This window comes from Zootoca vivipara, chromosome Z1 (assembly GCF_965207765.1).
Source record: "Zootoca vivipara chromosome Z1, rZooViv2.hap1.1, whole genome shotgun sequence".
Classification (NCBI taxonomy): domain Eukaryota; kingdom Metazoa; phylum Chordata; class Lepidosauria; order Squamata; family Lacertidae; genus Zootoca; species Zootoca vivipara.
The window spans coordinates 51,705,685-51,720,932 of NC_142583.1; the positions used below are offsets into that span (position 1 = coordinate 51,705,685).

A 15,248-nucleotide genomic window follows, 5' to 3' on the forward strand; every position below is an offset into this window, starting at 1 on the left:
ACAGCAAAGAACAATAACGACCTTATTTATTTGTTTGTTTATTCCCTACTTGCTCTTTGCTGCAACGGACTGAACGGGGATAACCCCAGGGAAATGTTCAAGCGGAGAGACGGTGGTGGGAAGACCAGCCGGACTGAATTACTCCGAATTCCAGGGCGACGGAGTGGGGTGGTTTGAGGACTACCTCGCGCGGGTGAATAAGAGATGGCTGGAAGCCAGCCTTGGCACTTTGGCGGGTGGCGCGGAGATGGGCGGCGCGCAGGGGGCGGGGCCTGCCGGGCATGGGATAAAAGGCGGCTGCGGCTGCCCGGGAGCAACGCAGGGCGAGATCCCCGGGGCTGCAGAGAGAGACCAGGCGCGCGAAACCAGGCACGATGGAGATGTACAGCAAGGCACAGACGCTGGAGCTGCGGAGGAAGCACATCGGGTGAGCCAGCCTAGAGGAGCAAAGCGAGGGGAGCCGAGAGGGGCGGAGGGGAGGTGGCGCACCGGCGCAGGCATGCAAAGCTCTCGCGCGCCCCAGGGGGGAAAAAAAGCTTACCAACTTCCACCCCCGTCTCTCCCGCACATTCTGCATTCCCTCTCATTCTTCCTCCGGCAAGATTGTTATTTATTATTAAATTTGTATACTGCCAGTCGTCCGTAGATCTCAGCTAACAGATCCCGGCAGGTCCTCTACCTGCGCGGTAAGGCTACCTGCAAACGATCTCCCTAGCGGAGAGGGTGGCCAGGATCTCTCTACGGTTGGGAGTGGGGTGCAGAATCAAGGTGGTGGGGTCTACGATCATCCTGGCCAGATCAAACTCTGAACCAAATCGAAAGGGGGTGGGAACCAACCTCTCAAAACCTTCTCCCTTTCTCTCTCCTGTGGACCTCTTTGGAGCAATGTATTTTCTGATGGGCATGGGGGGGGGTCCTATAAATTAATGCAAAAGGGAGCCGCCGGGACTGAGGAGAGTTGTACATCTTTTGCACATTTATTTGCCCTGTCCCTGCCATCTGCAGAACTGCCACTTTCCCTTTATAAAAAGCCTCTGACATTATCTTGCACTAACATATTCCATAGCCCTAAATTGTCACATTTTCTGAAAGGATCCATATTTGAGTATTTGAACTATCACGAATATTTTCTTTTTCATAAATAGAAAGGATTTAAAAGCAACAGTTTCAATGGGAAAGTCAAGCACATGCTTTAAAAAACCTCCTCTTGAAATCCTTGGAAGTTGCAGCCTGCTTGCTTGGAAATTTCAGTGCAAATATGTTCATTTTCGCAAATGTTGGGACCCACAGTTTGCATAGAATTTAAGTCTTTTAAAGCACTTAACTTTTGATGGGTCATATGCTTACCTAATATATTTGAAGCCCTGCTGATAATGAAAATTATTCACTTCTCTGGGGTGTGATACTAAGACATACATGCTTGAATACTGTAGAAAACCCCATCTGGCAGTCCAAAAAATCTCCTTTGCCTCTGGTGCGTAGGACATCTGTGCCCTTATCTAACCCCTGTATAAATAGTCAGATTAACAGCCAGAAAGGTGGATCAGTGTTTGACCTTCCAAAGGAAACTTGGACAAGTGCAGTAAATCACAGAGGTGCATGTGATGTCACTGGCATTAAACAAGCATGTAAGATTGTGTAACCAGTTGATACACTGTACTCGCAGTCCTTGCATAACCCAAGTGGATCCTGGGCGTTCTGCAAAGCCAAGCCTGGAATTTTGCCTGCCAAAGAGGCGAAAAGTTCTGTGCAAACTCTGAGAGTTGTTGTCTCCCTTGGATTATTATTTCATCCTTAATACAATAATAAGCTATTTTGGCTCCATTGGCATACAGGAGAAGCTGGGAACCAGCTAAAGATACAAAAGGCCAGCCAAAGCAAACAAAAGGTTAGGGCTCAATTCTTTGGGGCTGTCTTCTTATGGTTCATAAAAAAAAACTAGGAAGAGACGCAGTCCAGGTTGCATTGTTCTCCCCTTCTTAATGCATGGGAGTCCTACAGACACCCTGGGAACCCCTCCCTTCCCCATTAGAAGCCCTGCTGTGCAGACAGCTCTCTCATGGAAGCAGCTGTGTGCACCCAAGGGAGAGTGTGGAAGAGGAAATGGATGGAGCCTTTTTTGTGTGGCAGGTTTCTTAATTTCTTAATGAATGGTTCCCAATTTTTCCCAGTCTATGCTGTTTGTGGTGAGGGAACAGAACCCTGCACATGTCCAAAATAACTCTGATATTTGGAGATTGGCTTGGTGTCTCTAGAGTTAAGCAATATATCAGATTTAAGTTATTGTACTTTTCACAGGTGGGAAGAGATACCAAATTTTCCCTAAGGCAATTCCTGTACTACCGGTATGATGGGTGTTCCGTGAAGCCAGCCATATTTACACTTGGAGAGACATAATTTACTATTTTCCCCTCACCGACTGAGTCTCCCCAGGACAATGCTTGAGGACTCCTGATGGACCGTAATGAATTTGCTGCATTTACGTGTTTTTACAAGTGTATGCAGTGGTCTGGAGAAGGAGCTTTTTAGCAGACCTAAACTAAAACAATGCTTTCGTGTTTTTCAGGCCCTCATGCAAGGTCTTCTTTGCTAAGGACCCCATTAAGATTGTGTGTGCCCGTGGGCAGTATATGTTTGATGAGAATGGAGAAAAATACTTGGACTGCATTAACAACGTAGCACATGGTAAGAACTGTGGCTTAATATATGTTGGCAACTTTTAAAGTGCTCCCATTCATTTTAGGTGTTGGATTTGGGGTGTTTTTTCAGGTACTCTCAAATGGGTTCATTGACTTCTCTTTACTTGGTCCTTTCCAGTTGGACACAGCCATCCAGATGTGATCAAGGCTGCGGTGAAACAGATGGAGTTACTCAACACCAATTCTCGCTTCCTGCACGACAATCTGGTCCAGTATGCCAAGCGTCTCACTGCGACCCTCCCAGAGCCTCTCTCTGTTTGCTACTTCGTGAACTCTGGGTATGGCTAAAGGACTTTTCATTGCTATTATCTTTTGGAGATGATGAGAGAATGTAGTTAACAAATATAGGGCTTTCTAAGGTTGTGGCCAGGTTTGCATGTGGGCAAAAATTCATATGGTCACAGTATCTGTTTATTAAAAAATAGTCCAACTGAGTTTGTTCTAGGTATAAGCTTTGTGTGCATGCACACTTCTTCAGATACACAGTGTATCTGAAGAGGTGTGCATGCACACAGAAGTGTATCGGAAGAAGTGTGCATGCACACAAAAGCCTTGAACAAAGTTAGTTGGTCTCTAAGGTGCTACTGGACTATTTTTTAAAAAAATTATTTTGAGTGCGTCAGACCAACACAGCTACCTACCTGAATTTAGTACAGTGGTACCTCTGGTTAAGAACTTAATTCATTCTGGAGGTCCGTTCTTAACCTGAAACTGTTCTTAACCTGAAGCACCACTTTAGCTAATGGGGCCTCCTGCTGCCGCCCCGCCGCCGGAGCACGATTTCTGTTCTCATCCTGAAGCAAAGTTCTTAACCTGAGGTACTATTTCTGGGTTAGCAGAGTTTGTAACCTGAAGTGTTTGTAACCCGAAGTACCACTGTACATATTTGTTTATATTTTACATTTCTGACCCATCTATCCCACTAAAGAGCTCAAGGCAACATGCATCTTTCCCTTGCTCCTCTATTCCTCTTGCAACAACCCTGTGGAGTAGGCTGAGAGACAGTGGAAAAAAGCTTCATGGTTGAGTTGAAACGGGGTTTTCCTAATCCTAGTCTGAAACTCTGTACTTTCAGCAGATAAGGGTTATGACTCTGCAAATGAAAGATATGCAGAAAAAGGTTTCACTAGATACAATCAGTTTTACTAGATACAAAACATAGGAAGAAGCTTGATGCAAAGGAAACAACAGATTGCAGCAAGAGAGTTTCTCCAAATGCAAAACAACCAGATTGTGCAATGGCAAAATGTGTCTCTCCCCACCCCCCTGCCTTTTGGATAAGGCCAAGGAATTCCGCCTATCAGCTCCAATGTATTCAGTGAGCTCCATGCCCACAGGGGCTCCTCAGCAAGGGATATTCTGTGTACACAGTGGGCCACATCTCTTCATAGAAAGGGAGGTCTTCACATACAGGGGGCACCAGATCATGGCCACAACCCTGTATGCCCCCTCATTTTCCTGGGCAGCCCTCAAGATTAGCAATGTAGACCAAAGCTGAGCTATTCACAACTTCATATTTTCTGTCCAGCTGTAGATTTTATGATAATCAAGATATGAACAAAGGTGCAGAATTCACATAGGTTTAGATGTGATCGCTATGGGGTGCTCTAGTTGAGATTCCTGCATTGCAGGGGTTGGACTAGATTACCCTTGTGGGTCCCTTCCAACTCTACGATTCTACAATTTCATTTCCATGTGTGTGTTCATGTGAAGCAACTCTTTGGCTTTTCAACCCAGAGAGAATCCTGCCCTCATTCAACGTTTTCACTCTGAATCCAATAGGTGTGCTATTGTAATCATTTCTAGGGGATTAGAGTTTGACATATGTCTGTCTGGAGTTATTTTATTTTTGGCTTAAAAGACTAGTTTATTACGTAGCTCTCCTGTTACAATAGCTTCTCTCATTGCCTTCTAATTTTGTCCTGCAGGTCTGAAGCAAATGACCTCGCTTTGCGCCTGGCCCGCCAATACAGGGGCCACCAAGACGTGATTACACTTGACCAGTAAGTATTATGCTGATGGTATGGATGAGGTCAGTTCGTTGCAACATGATGCAGATGGGTCATGTGGTACTATAATGACTGTTCAGTCTGTAGCCAAGCACCCAGAGCCCCATACCTGAAGATTCTGCATGCATGGAACTTCCCTGATCACAGTTAGTTTCTCATTCACCTCAAATGAGGTCACTGATCTGCACACAGTGATCTGTAAATAAATGTATGCATTAACTTCATCAAGACTTCTTCATTTTAACTCAAACCTCTATTTTGACTCATCCGTTTCCGTGAGGAAGGGGTTGTCTCTGCATAGTTGTATGTCATAGAGCAGGCATCCCCAAACTTTGGCCCTCCAGATGTTTTGGCCTACAACTCCCATGATCCCTAGCTAGCAGGACCAGTGGCCGGGGAAGATGGGAATTGTAGTCCAAAACATCTGGAGGGCCAAAGTTTGGGGATGCCTGTCATAGAGGGAAACAGTCTACTAATTCCTATTAATTAGAGAATACTTGCATTTGTAGTTCAATAATAATAATAATAAATATTAAAAACAATGAAAATTGTGAACGACGACATTGAATATGTTGCTGCAATGGTGCCACATAGAAAAAACTAAGGTTAAACTGAGATTCTTTGTCAGTTTAGGTGCAAAACTTATGTAAAACATGTGCAAAACTAACCTGTAATAGAGTCTGCTTCTCTTGAACTCTTTCACACCCTGGAGTCACTTTGCATCCATCTTCTGTTTCAGTGCTTATCATGGCCATGTTACATCGCTGATTGACATCAGTCCATATAAATTTAATCAGCTGGGAAAAGAGGCCAAAAAGGAATTTGTACACGTGGTAAGTAATTATTATGCTGGATTCTTACTGCCCTTAGCATATTTCTATTCATTGCAGATACAAATGAAATGCACAGCTGAACTGCATAGCAATACCTCCACACAAAAAATCAATAGATACTATTTAGTGATATTTTGGTTGGCCTAATCAATGTAAGAAGCCTGGGGCGCTTCTTACAAGATGAATTGTGTATGGACAGAGATATATTTTGTCCTGAAAAATGGAAGGTACCTGCTTGTGTATATTAAAAGGAAATGCATGCTAACCTACAGTAAAAAAGCATGTTTTAAAAAAACAAACCCATATCCAAGAATCTCTTAGGAAGTGGCTCTTAATTGTCATGAAAAATGCATGGACAATAAATCTGACATTGGCTAGTAAGCATAGCTCTCTTCCAAGGTTCAGCATGATCTGGAAATCAGAAACATCCTGCCTTCTAGATGCCAATGCACCCTCCCCCCATGATATGCCTGAAAGGACCCCCTGCACACACAGATCCATACACACTTTGGAGCCCCTTCAGACTGATGTCAATTTGACTGATGGACAACAGGGGCAGGCTTTAGTAATATAGTGCCCTGAGTGAGGACCATTTTTGGCACCCCTCCCCCTAAATATTTCTTATTTTCACAATAATTCTTTTTGGTACAGTTTACACATATTTTGTGCTCCCTCAGCTTGGCACCCTTCCAGATCACGGGGACAAGCGGCAGAGGATTTCTCTTATGTGAGCCTTCCAAGCATCTAATAGGGGGTAGTTGAGAACAGATATTGAACTAGATATGAGCCAGTGTATGTTATTATGGTCTCAGTTCTTTGTCGTATCTGCCTTCTGTCCCACCTCCTGGAAAGCCAGGGATATGGAAAACCTGTGGACCTATACAATACTGGAAATGTTAAGATCCTCCTGTACTTAGAATCATAGAATCGTAGAGTTGGAAGAGAACACAAGGGCCATCCAGTCCAACCCCCTGGCGAGCAGGAAACTTCTGATGCATGGATTCTTATTAACCTGCTGTGGGAAGATTTAGAAGAAAATCATCATGTCCTACATGATCTCTTCCTAGGTGCACACCAGATAGGGTTTTTAAGGCCAGTTTTGTTCCTGCCGGAGGAGGAAACAAGAACACTGCATTCAAAGATTTCAAATCTTCTTTTGCCACTCTTTAGGCTCCTTCACCAGATATATACAGAGGAAAATATAGAGAGGACCATTCAGACCCAGGAAGCGCTTATGCCAATGATGTGAAAAAGATAATTGAAGAGGCTCAGAAGAACGGCCGCAAGGTATGTAAACAATGGAGGAACATGAAAGCCTGTTCAGATTGTGTCCTGAGAAATTGTTCAATTAGGTGAACTCGACTGCTTTATATACCGGAAGTTGAAATTTCTTTTGCTTTTATTGGATTCTTGGATTTTAAGGTGCCTTCTACCCCCTCCCCTACCTTAACTTGCATTCAAAACTCTCACAAGAAAATAATAGATAAGGATCAAGTAAAGAAAAAGAAAGGAATACATAAATCTAAACCTCCGTTTCATACATAAGAGCAGGCTTAAAGCATAAAAGCGCTATTTTGATTGTACTCTCAATCTGCACATAGAACGTTTTGCTGAAATTAATGGGGCTGTATGTAGCAACAGTTAAAAGGCACAGGATTGTGCCCTAATTATAATGCACTGCAGTGTACAGCCTCTGTTCCTAAAATCCCCACCCAGTTTGAGCCTAAAGGGGGCTTACATTTATTTATTTTTGCAACAACATAAAATCATACTAACTTATTAGTCACTTCTCTTCCAGAAAGGTTAACTTGAAGGAATTTGCAAAAGCAAACAATACAAACCTAAAATGCCCACCAGTCATGATTGGAGCCACTATTTCCCCATCACCTTAAAGTCCAAAGGAGCCCACCCATCTGTCTTTAATTCCTTATTGAGCTTTTTTAAAAAGAAACTAACGGATAGTTTCTATTTCCCTCCCTTTGTCTGTTTCCTCCCTTCCCCCTCACATTATCTCCCTCATAGGTTCTGGTGCCGTAGACCTGTGCCAGGAGCAGTTCATAAAGTTTCACAGATTATGGGGAGCCTCCTACTGTCTGGCTGTAGTATACCTCTTCGAATATAGTGTACGCTTCTTTACACGTTACCACTCGACCTTCTTTCCAGGAAGACGGCACTGTTCAGCTTGCATGGACCCCTGCTGATACTCTGGGAGGGTTGTGCAAGAGGGAGGGAGGCAGTCAGTTAAATAGCAGATTTGGGCTGACTCTCCAGGCAGACTTGGGGGAGAACTAAGGCATAAAGCTGCATGCATAAAATATAAGCTTCTAGTTCCAGTCTATCTGATCTGCTGGTGTTGATTCCTGATCCCAAATAATCTTTTTTGGTTTGTTTGTTTTCATTCCTAGCTACTGGAATCACTTCCAGCTGTAGGCTTTTTGTCAAGTGCCTCATCCTGATTTGCTCTGCATAAGTTGTTGTTTTTCTTCTTCTTCTTCTTCTGAAGCAGGGGTGCCCAAAATACAGCTCTGCACATCTTCAATGCATTTGTTTGTTTCCCATTTTGAGCCATAGGGAAAGGGGTTAAATCAGCTATCACAGAATGCCATGTGAATGAAGCTGGTGAAGGTTCACGAGTTCACAGGGTGAAGCTGATATAAAGTACCTTTAGTAATTAAATTATTGAAATGTGGACAATCATTAATAATAAATAGGTAATAAATAACTCATCAGAACAGTGAACCCATCAGATACTTCCAGTATCACATTTGTATTCTGCAAGAATACGCCGACTAAATGAGTTTTTAAACAAATGTGCACAGTAAATCCAAGACTTCGAGCATTGGGTCAATAATGAGCTGTAGAATTATGCTGGATGCTTGCCCTGGCATTGAAAAATTGGGCACCTCTGCCATTTTTGTTGTAGTTACTGTTGCTCACAGCTGTTCAAGATGCCACATAGCTACCCAAACCGCATATTCATTTATCTCACCTGTTTTCATAGGGTTCGTGCCTGTAGCTGTTGTTTCATTTGCAAACGAGTAAGCAGAGGAATGATCTTCTTATAACATCTTCTCTTACTTAGATTGCAGCCTTTATTGCTGAGTCCATGCAGAGTTGCGGAGGCCAAGTAATTCCACCTGCAGGCTATTTCCAGAAAGTGGCAGAGTATGTATAGTGCTTGGGATGGGTTACTTACAGCAGGCTACTTAATAAAAATCACAGGAAGAGTCTACTTATTTGGTTCTTTGTGTAGCTTTAATCTTTGTTCCTTAAAACTGCTATGATGACCAAAAAAAATTGTAAATAAATATTGCCCAGTAGTAGGAGCTGCCTTTCCCAAAGTAGCTTTTTTTGGGGGGGTACATAAGGAATATAAGTATTGCTCAAAGTTTAGTGATGGCAGACAAATTGGATGGCTTTAAAAGAAGGCTAGACAGGATAAGTTTATTAATGGCTTCTAGCCAGTTAATGTGTTATCACAGTCTGCTTATGGGATTCCCATAGGCAACTGGTTGACCCACTGAGAGAACAGGATGCTGAGCTATTTGCAATGAACATCACAACTTCTTATTGCACAGTAGCTCTGAGATGATCTGCACATTAAGAAAAATCACATGGTACATCATTCCTAGAACTTGAGAATACAGGAGGCCCTGCACATTGTGTGTTTCAGATCTTATTAGCCAATATTTCTAGACCACACATATCCTTCTGTGACCTGACAGAGTGAACTCAGGTCAATTTTATCCATCTTCTGGCCATACTATAAAGAGCATATGGCCTGATAAGCATTTTTCTGAATTCTCAGCTATAAATGCCCCTTGCAGGACCATAACTGAAGTCTTCATGTAAACGCTCATATTTTCGGCAGGGCAGTTATACATGACAGTGATACATGACAGTGAGGCATCTGTTCTGTTCCCTTTTATTTTCAGCGCTGTCCACAAAGCGGGTGGAGTTTTCATAGCTGATGAAGTCCAGGTTGGTTTTGGTCGAGTTGGAAAAAATTTCTGGGGATTCCAGCTGCAAGGCGAAGACTTTGTGCCTGACATTGTCACTATGGGGAAGCCAATTGGCAATGGCCACCCCATGTCTTGTGTAGTTACGACCAGAGAGATTGCGGAAGCTTTTGGTGCCTCTGGACTAGAGTACTTCAATACGGTGAGCATCTCTTCTAATATTATCATTTGTAGTTATAAATCGGGTATGAGGAAACTTTGGCTCTCCAGATGTTGCTGAACTGCAATGATCATTAGCCCAGGGATGGTGGGAGTTGCAGTTCAGCAATGTTTGGAAGGCCATATCTGTTTTAGGGGCTTGTTCATTGACTTGGCATGCATAATTGCACCATCATAGATTGTTAGAGGAAGAACCGTTCAGAGCACCCGGTAATGACTCAAGTAATGCTTTTCAGTGAAGTCAGTTCACCCAGTTTAGACAACAGCAACAGGCAGCATCTGGCCCTGATCCATCTCTTATGTATGGTGTGAAGTGAAATAACACCTGCCCTCTCCATCTACTTGGCATAACTTGATGCAATCTGGGCCAATGTCCTTTGGCTTCTATGCCCATAGCTGCAGCAGTGACAGGATTCTACTGTGTAGGCCAGCATGGCTAACCCAGAGTTCCTCTGCCCTCACTGCTGCCCCAACCCCATCTCATCTCCACACAGCACTGCTGCATAGGCATAAAGTATTATTATCTTTTGAAGACACTGATGGCACACCAGGAGGGTGGGGAAGGAAGATAGGTGTGCTCTCAATTCCCCATTATGCACAAGGTGATAGGAAATATTCGATCTAGTAAGGTTTGACCATATGTTGCAATATCATGCATGCACCAATTGAGTCTCATACTGAATAGATGCTAAGGTTGAGCTTCTTAATACCTAAATGAGACTTTGATTGAAAATGTACAGCTTTGTCATGCGAATAATATTGAAAACATGGTCTTGTGTGTGTATATGTAACACCACCCTGGCGCTTACGGTTTTATTTCTTTACAAGTGGAGCAGGAGCCTAAGTTATAGCAAACCTTCACTCTGCGTAGGAAAGCAGTACAAACCCTGTGATGTCTTTTTCCCTTCAAACTTTTCAAAATGGAAATTGCGAATAAGAAATTTGACACTCCGTAGCACCAAATAAGGTGCAAGTTAAAAAGACAGAAGGAAATTTGCACCCAATATTTATTGTTTGCCTGAGAAAATAATCTGATACCAAGCCCTGTCTTGCTCAAAACATTCATCCAAATCTTTGGATGAAGAAATAATTGAGGCAGCAATAACCTGGTTCTTTTTGGTCATTTCCCCTCCTCAGTTTGGGGGCAACCCAGTGTCCTGTGCAATTGGACTGGCTGTTTTGGATGTCATAGAAAAAGAAGATCTCCAAGGGAACGCCACACGTGTTGGAAACTATCTCACTGGACTACTGAAGGAACAAAAAGAAAAGCATCCACTGGTGGGAGATGTCAGGTAGGCACAACAGGGAAAACATAAAAAGTTTTTAGATCTAGAAGAATGTATAACTACCGTAGGGGTGGCTTCCTCAATCCAAGGGCTGCATTGCCCTCTGAAGACCCAGGAGACACATTCCAGTGGTGGGTGCAATCATACCCACCACCACTGACAACTCCTGAATAACAGATCAGATAACTAGTTACAGGTCGTTAACAGTCATCAACAGGTTTACCACTCCTATCAGCCCATCACCCCACCCCCCACCCTCTGAATATACACAAGGGTCTGGTGGCTTCTGTTTCAGTGTATCTGATGAAGTGTGCATGCACACGAAAGCTCATACCAAAATAAAAACTTAGTTGGTCTTTAAGGTGCTACTGAAGGAATTTTTTTTTATTTTAGATCAGATAACGGTTTTGCACAGGAGACCTACCACACTACATTGTAAAACTATTTGGAGTTGTGTGCCTTTTGTGCAACACTGAGATTTGATTGCTGCACCTCTGATTCCATGCCTTTTCTTTATATTTTTCAGAGGTGTTGGTTTGTTTGTTGGAGTGGATCTTGTGAAGGATCGACAAAAGAGAACGCCAGCCACTGCTGAGGCCCAGCATATTATCTACAAGTAAATATATACTGGCTTGCTTTAGACATTCCTTTCATCAGTTTTAACTTTACAACTTCCAAGCTAGACATTCAAACTGAAGGAGCTGAAATTCATAGTCGGGTCAGGGCTGAGTAACTGAAGATGCCCTCACAATTCGCCCAGAATCATAAAATGCATCTTTAAAGAAACTGGCTACATAATAACTTCACATACCTAAATGCATTTTGGGGTTTGCATTCCAAATTAAATCTGTGTTCCCTTCTAATCAGGCTGAAAGAACAGAGGATTCTTCTGAGTGCTGATGGACCTTATCGAAACATCTTGAAATTTAAGCCTCCCATGTGCTTCACTATGGAAGATGCAAAGTTTGTAGTTGATCTGATTGATGAGATCCTCACAGGTAAGCATTCTTGCATGCCTACCAGTTCCTTTACATATACGGTCTCCAATTTTGTTCTATAGGTAATAGAGGTAGTTAATAGTGTGGCAGAGAACTGGGGAAGGAGTGAGAAAGGGTACAGTGGCCTTTCTTAGTGTCTTGGCACATTTAAAGATATAAAAAAGACTTGGCAACTCCAGATGTCAAAATCAGACAAGAGCTAGTGTCCAGCATAACCTTGTGACACATTGCAGAGATGTCTGATCATTGTTGGAGATGCAACATTAGATTATGTAGACTGCAGAACCTGGACTGATTCAGCCAGGATAATTTCAGCTCCCAGGTGAACTCATACTGGTTAGATAGGTTGCTTGTTGCTGAAACGTGCGTCTTAAGTGAATTCTAAAGAAAATTTATCTAGTTCTACAAGAAAATAAGCTAGTATTTAAAACCACATGAGCTTTTTCTTTACACTTTGTGACTTCTGTACCTAATGATGGAAAACCTACTTTTCCCTCCTCCTCTTGTCCCAGATTTAGAAGATTCAACAATAAACAGGACCAGAGATGAATTACCAACAAGTGTACAGAGTAAACGAAAAGTAAGTTGGAAACCCCAAAATGACACTGCCAATCAATATTGACAAAAGTAATCTAGATGGACCATTGTCCTGGCTCAATATAAGACAGCTTCCTAAGTTCCTATGAGCTGTCTGAAGACTTTCCTGTCTTATAAAACTTCACCCAGTACACTTTATGTCATGCCATGCTCTCCCCCCACCCCCAACACTCATACAAACAGCTCACCTATTCCAGAAACCATTGGCATAACCCATAGTAATAACTGAAATCATGCCTAAATTACAGTATGTGCATGCATTTGCTCACATCATTCTGTTCTTATCCTTGGCTTTGCATACTTCATCTCTCTGCTGATTTGCTACACTTGCCTCTCTTCTGTCTCATGCAATGTCTAAAATTTGATTGTAAACATCTCAGATAAGGGACCTGTTTGAGTCCTGGCCTCAGCTTTTCCACAGGCATCTGGTTGGCCACCGTGAGAACAGTGTGCTAGATTAGATGGGCCATTAGCCCAATCCAGCAAGCTCTCCTACATTTTGCGCCAATGAATGCTGATAACCTAGAGCCACAGGCTTGTAAAATCTGTGGTTCCGGTCTGTGGTTCTGGCAGTTCCCATGGCATCAAATATCTGCTGACGCCAATATTTGCATATTCAATCAAATTGTGCATTTGTTTTAGATGCCCACAGACGGGAGCTCCCAGCTGGAATGCATCAACGAAAGCATAAGCCATATCAATGGAAGTGCCTGCAGACAAAAAAATGGATTTTATGCTGAAAACAACACAGTGCCTTGCAAAAGGATCAGGACATGAAAAGAAAATTCTATAAACAAGAATAACTATGTTTAAGGATGAATGGGTGTGTGCAATAATTGGTAAGAATATTGGCTAGTTATACATTATGATGAAGCATCCATTTACTTAAGGTCTAAATTTGGAGCATCATGCTTGCAGCCATAGTACAAAGGTAGCATGGCCTCGGGTTTTTTTTCAGATGTCTAACTGACTGACACTCACTGTCTGATGTGTCTTTGTCATTTTGGAATCTCAGTTTTCAGTATTGAGATTGTAATAATTTTCCCATGTTTTAATGGTTTGTTTGTTATACTGTGCAATTATCTGGTGGGGCAATTCATGCCAATGCTGAAATAAATATTTTTATCTTGTAAATCTCACATGCAGTACAACAGAGGACACATGGAACAACCAAGAGTGTTCCACAAAAACCTGCCAATCAGCTTTTTAGCCTGCCACCCTATCCACATTTACATAGGAGTAAGTTCCACTGAACTCGGTGCAGCTTGCTTCCTGAATATGTTGGTGGCGGTGGGAGTGAGTCCAATCCCTCATTCAAATGGATTTCAGATTTTTTATTAAAAAAAATTAAAGGGAGCATACACAGCACCTATTTGCACACACAATTTCCCCTTCCAGCTAGGGATGCACACTGGAGCAATGTTGTAATATTCAATGACAAAGATTTTATTATAATTATTAATTGTACAGGATTAACTATATTGAAAATGAAAACTTTGAAGCACTGCTGTATTTGGACAGTATGCCTTCTTGGTCTAAATTTGTCTGTTGTATCTCTGCTGTTATCAGTGTTGTTTATGAACTCTGTTAGGACACTCGTTTGTTTTCCATTTACTGGAAACTCTTGTTTATTCCAAAAAATAAAAATAAAGCTATTTTTAAACCTTCGTGTCCTTGTGTCATGAAATGAATAACCATCAATATTTAATAATTACTTGGTAAGGTTACATTCTTCTTAAAGTTGATCTTTGGGCCTCATTTACTCAGCTCAAACTAGGCTTGGCTATAAATTAACATGATTAATGCATATGGGTATTCCTTTCTTGGAGAAGATGAGTAACAGTCCAGAGGTTGCAGGCACATATTGCCGAGTGTGCATAAGCATTCTGAATTATGCAAAAGTATTAGTGAGCACCCCTAGGAGACAGAGTCCATATTTGTGCACAATTAGAAATAGATTAGGGACCCAGGTGGCGCTGTGGGTTAATGCACAGAGTCTAGGGCTTGCTGATCAGAAGGTCGGCGGTTCGAATCTCTGCAACGGGGTGCGCTCCTGTTGCTCGGTCCCAGCTCCTGCCAACCTAGCAGTTCGAAAGCACATCAAAGTGCAAGTAAATAAATAGGGACTGCTCCGGCGGGAAGGTAAACAGCGTTTCCGTGTGCTGTTCTGGTTCGCCAGCAGCGGCTTTGTCATGCTGGCCACATGACCCGGAAGCTGTCTGCGGACAAACGCCGGCTCCCTCAGCCTATAGAGCGAGATGAGCGCCGCAACCCCAGAGTCGGACATGACTGGACCTGATGGTCAGGGGCCCCTTTACCTTTACCTTTTAGAAATAGATTATAGATATAGGCAGATATATATAAAGGTAAAGTTTATATAAAATTTACTTTGGAAAAGTAAACTTTACCTTTACAGTGGAAACTTGGGTTAAGTACCATCCTGCTTATGAACGCTTCAGGTAATGAGCTCCGCTAACCCAGAAGCAGGTGCTCCTGGTAGTGAACTTTGCCCCGGGATACAAGTGGATGTCGCGCGCCAGTGGACACATCATGCCCAAAATCTACATGATCAGACTTCACACACAAAAAAAGCAGTTGGAGTAGGAAGCTGTAGCAGGGTATGTTTAATTGTCCCCCTATCCACACCA

At 42.6% G+C, this 15,248-nt stretch overlaps 1 protein-coding gene and 1 long non-coding RNA gene across 2 annotated transcripts in view; one reads left to right on the plus strand and one right to left on the minus strand.

The window, feature by feature from the left end:
• The window catches only part of LOC148687381 (uncharacterized), a 67,902-nt gene extending 62,395 nt beyond the window's left edge, over positions 1-5,507 (minus strand). Inside the window, exon 1 of the long non-coding RNA XR_015947787.1 lies at positions 5,377-5,507. This is a non-coding gene — a long non-coding RNA (uncharacterized LOC148687381). The remainder of the gene's footprint in view (positions 1-5,376) is intronic.
• Positions 316-14,267, plus strand: ETNPPL (ethanolamine-phosphate phospho-lyase). The gene is made up of 13 exons (XM_035113202.3): positions 316-427; positions 2,567-2,685; positions 2,818-2,977; positions 4,628-4,702; positions 5,448-5,541; positions 6,712-6,828; positions 8,624-8,706; positions 9,477-9,702; positions 10,857-11,011; positions 11,532-11,621; positions 11,873-12,003; positions 12,516-12,583; positions 13,243-14,267. The coding sequence occupies exons 1-13, from the start codon at positions 375-377 to the stop codon at positions 13,375-13,377; spliced, it is 1,506 nt and encodes a 501-aa protein (XP_034969093.3). The 5' UTR covers positions 316-374; the 3' UTR covers positions 13,378-14,267.
• The last annotated feature ends 981 nt before the right edge of the window (positions 14,268-15,248 follow it).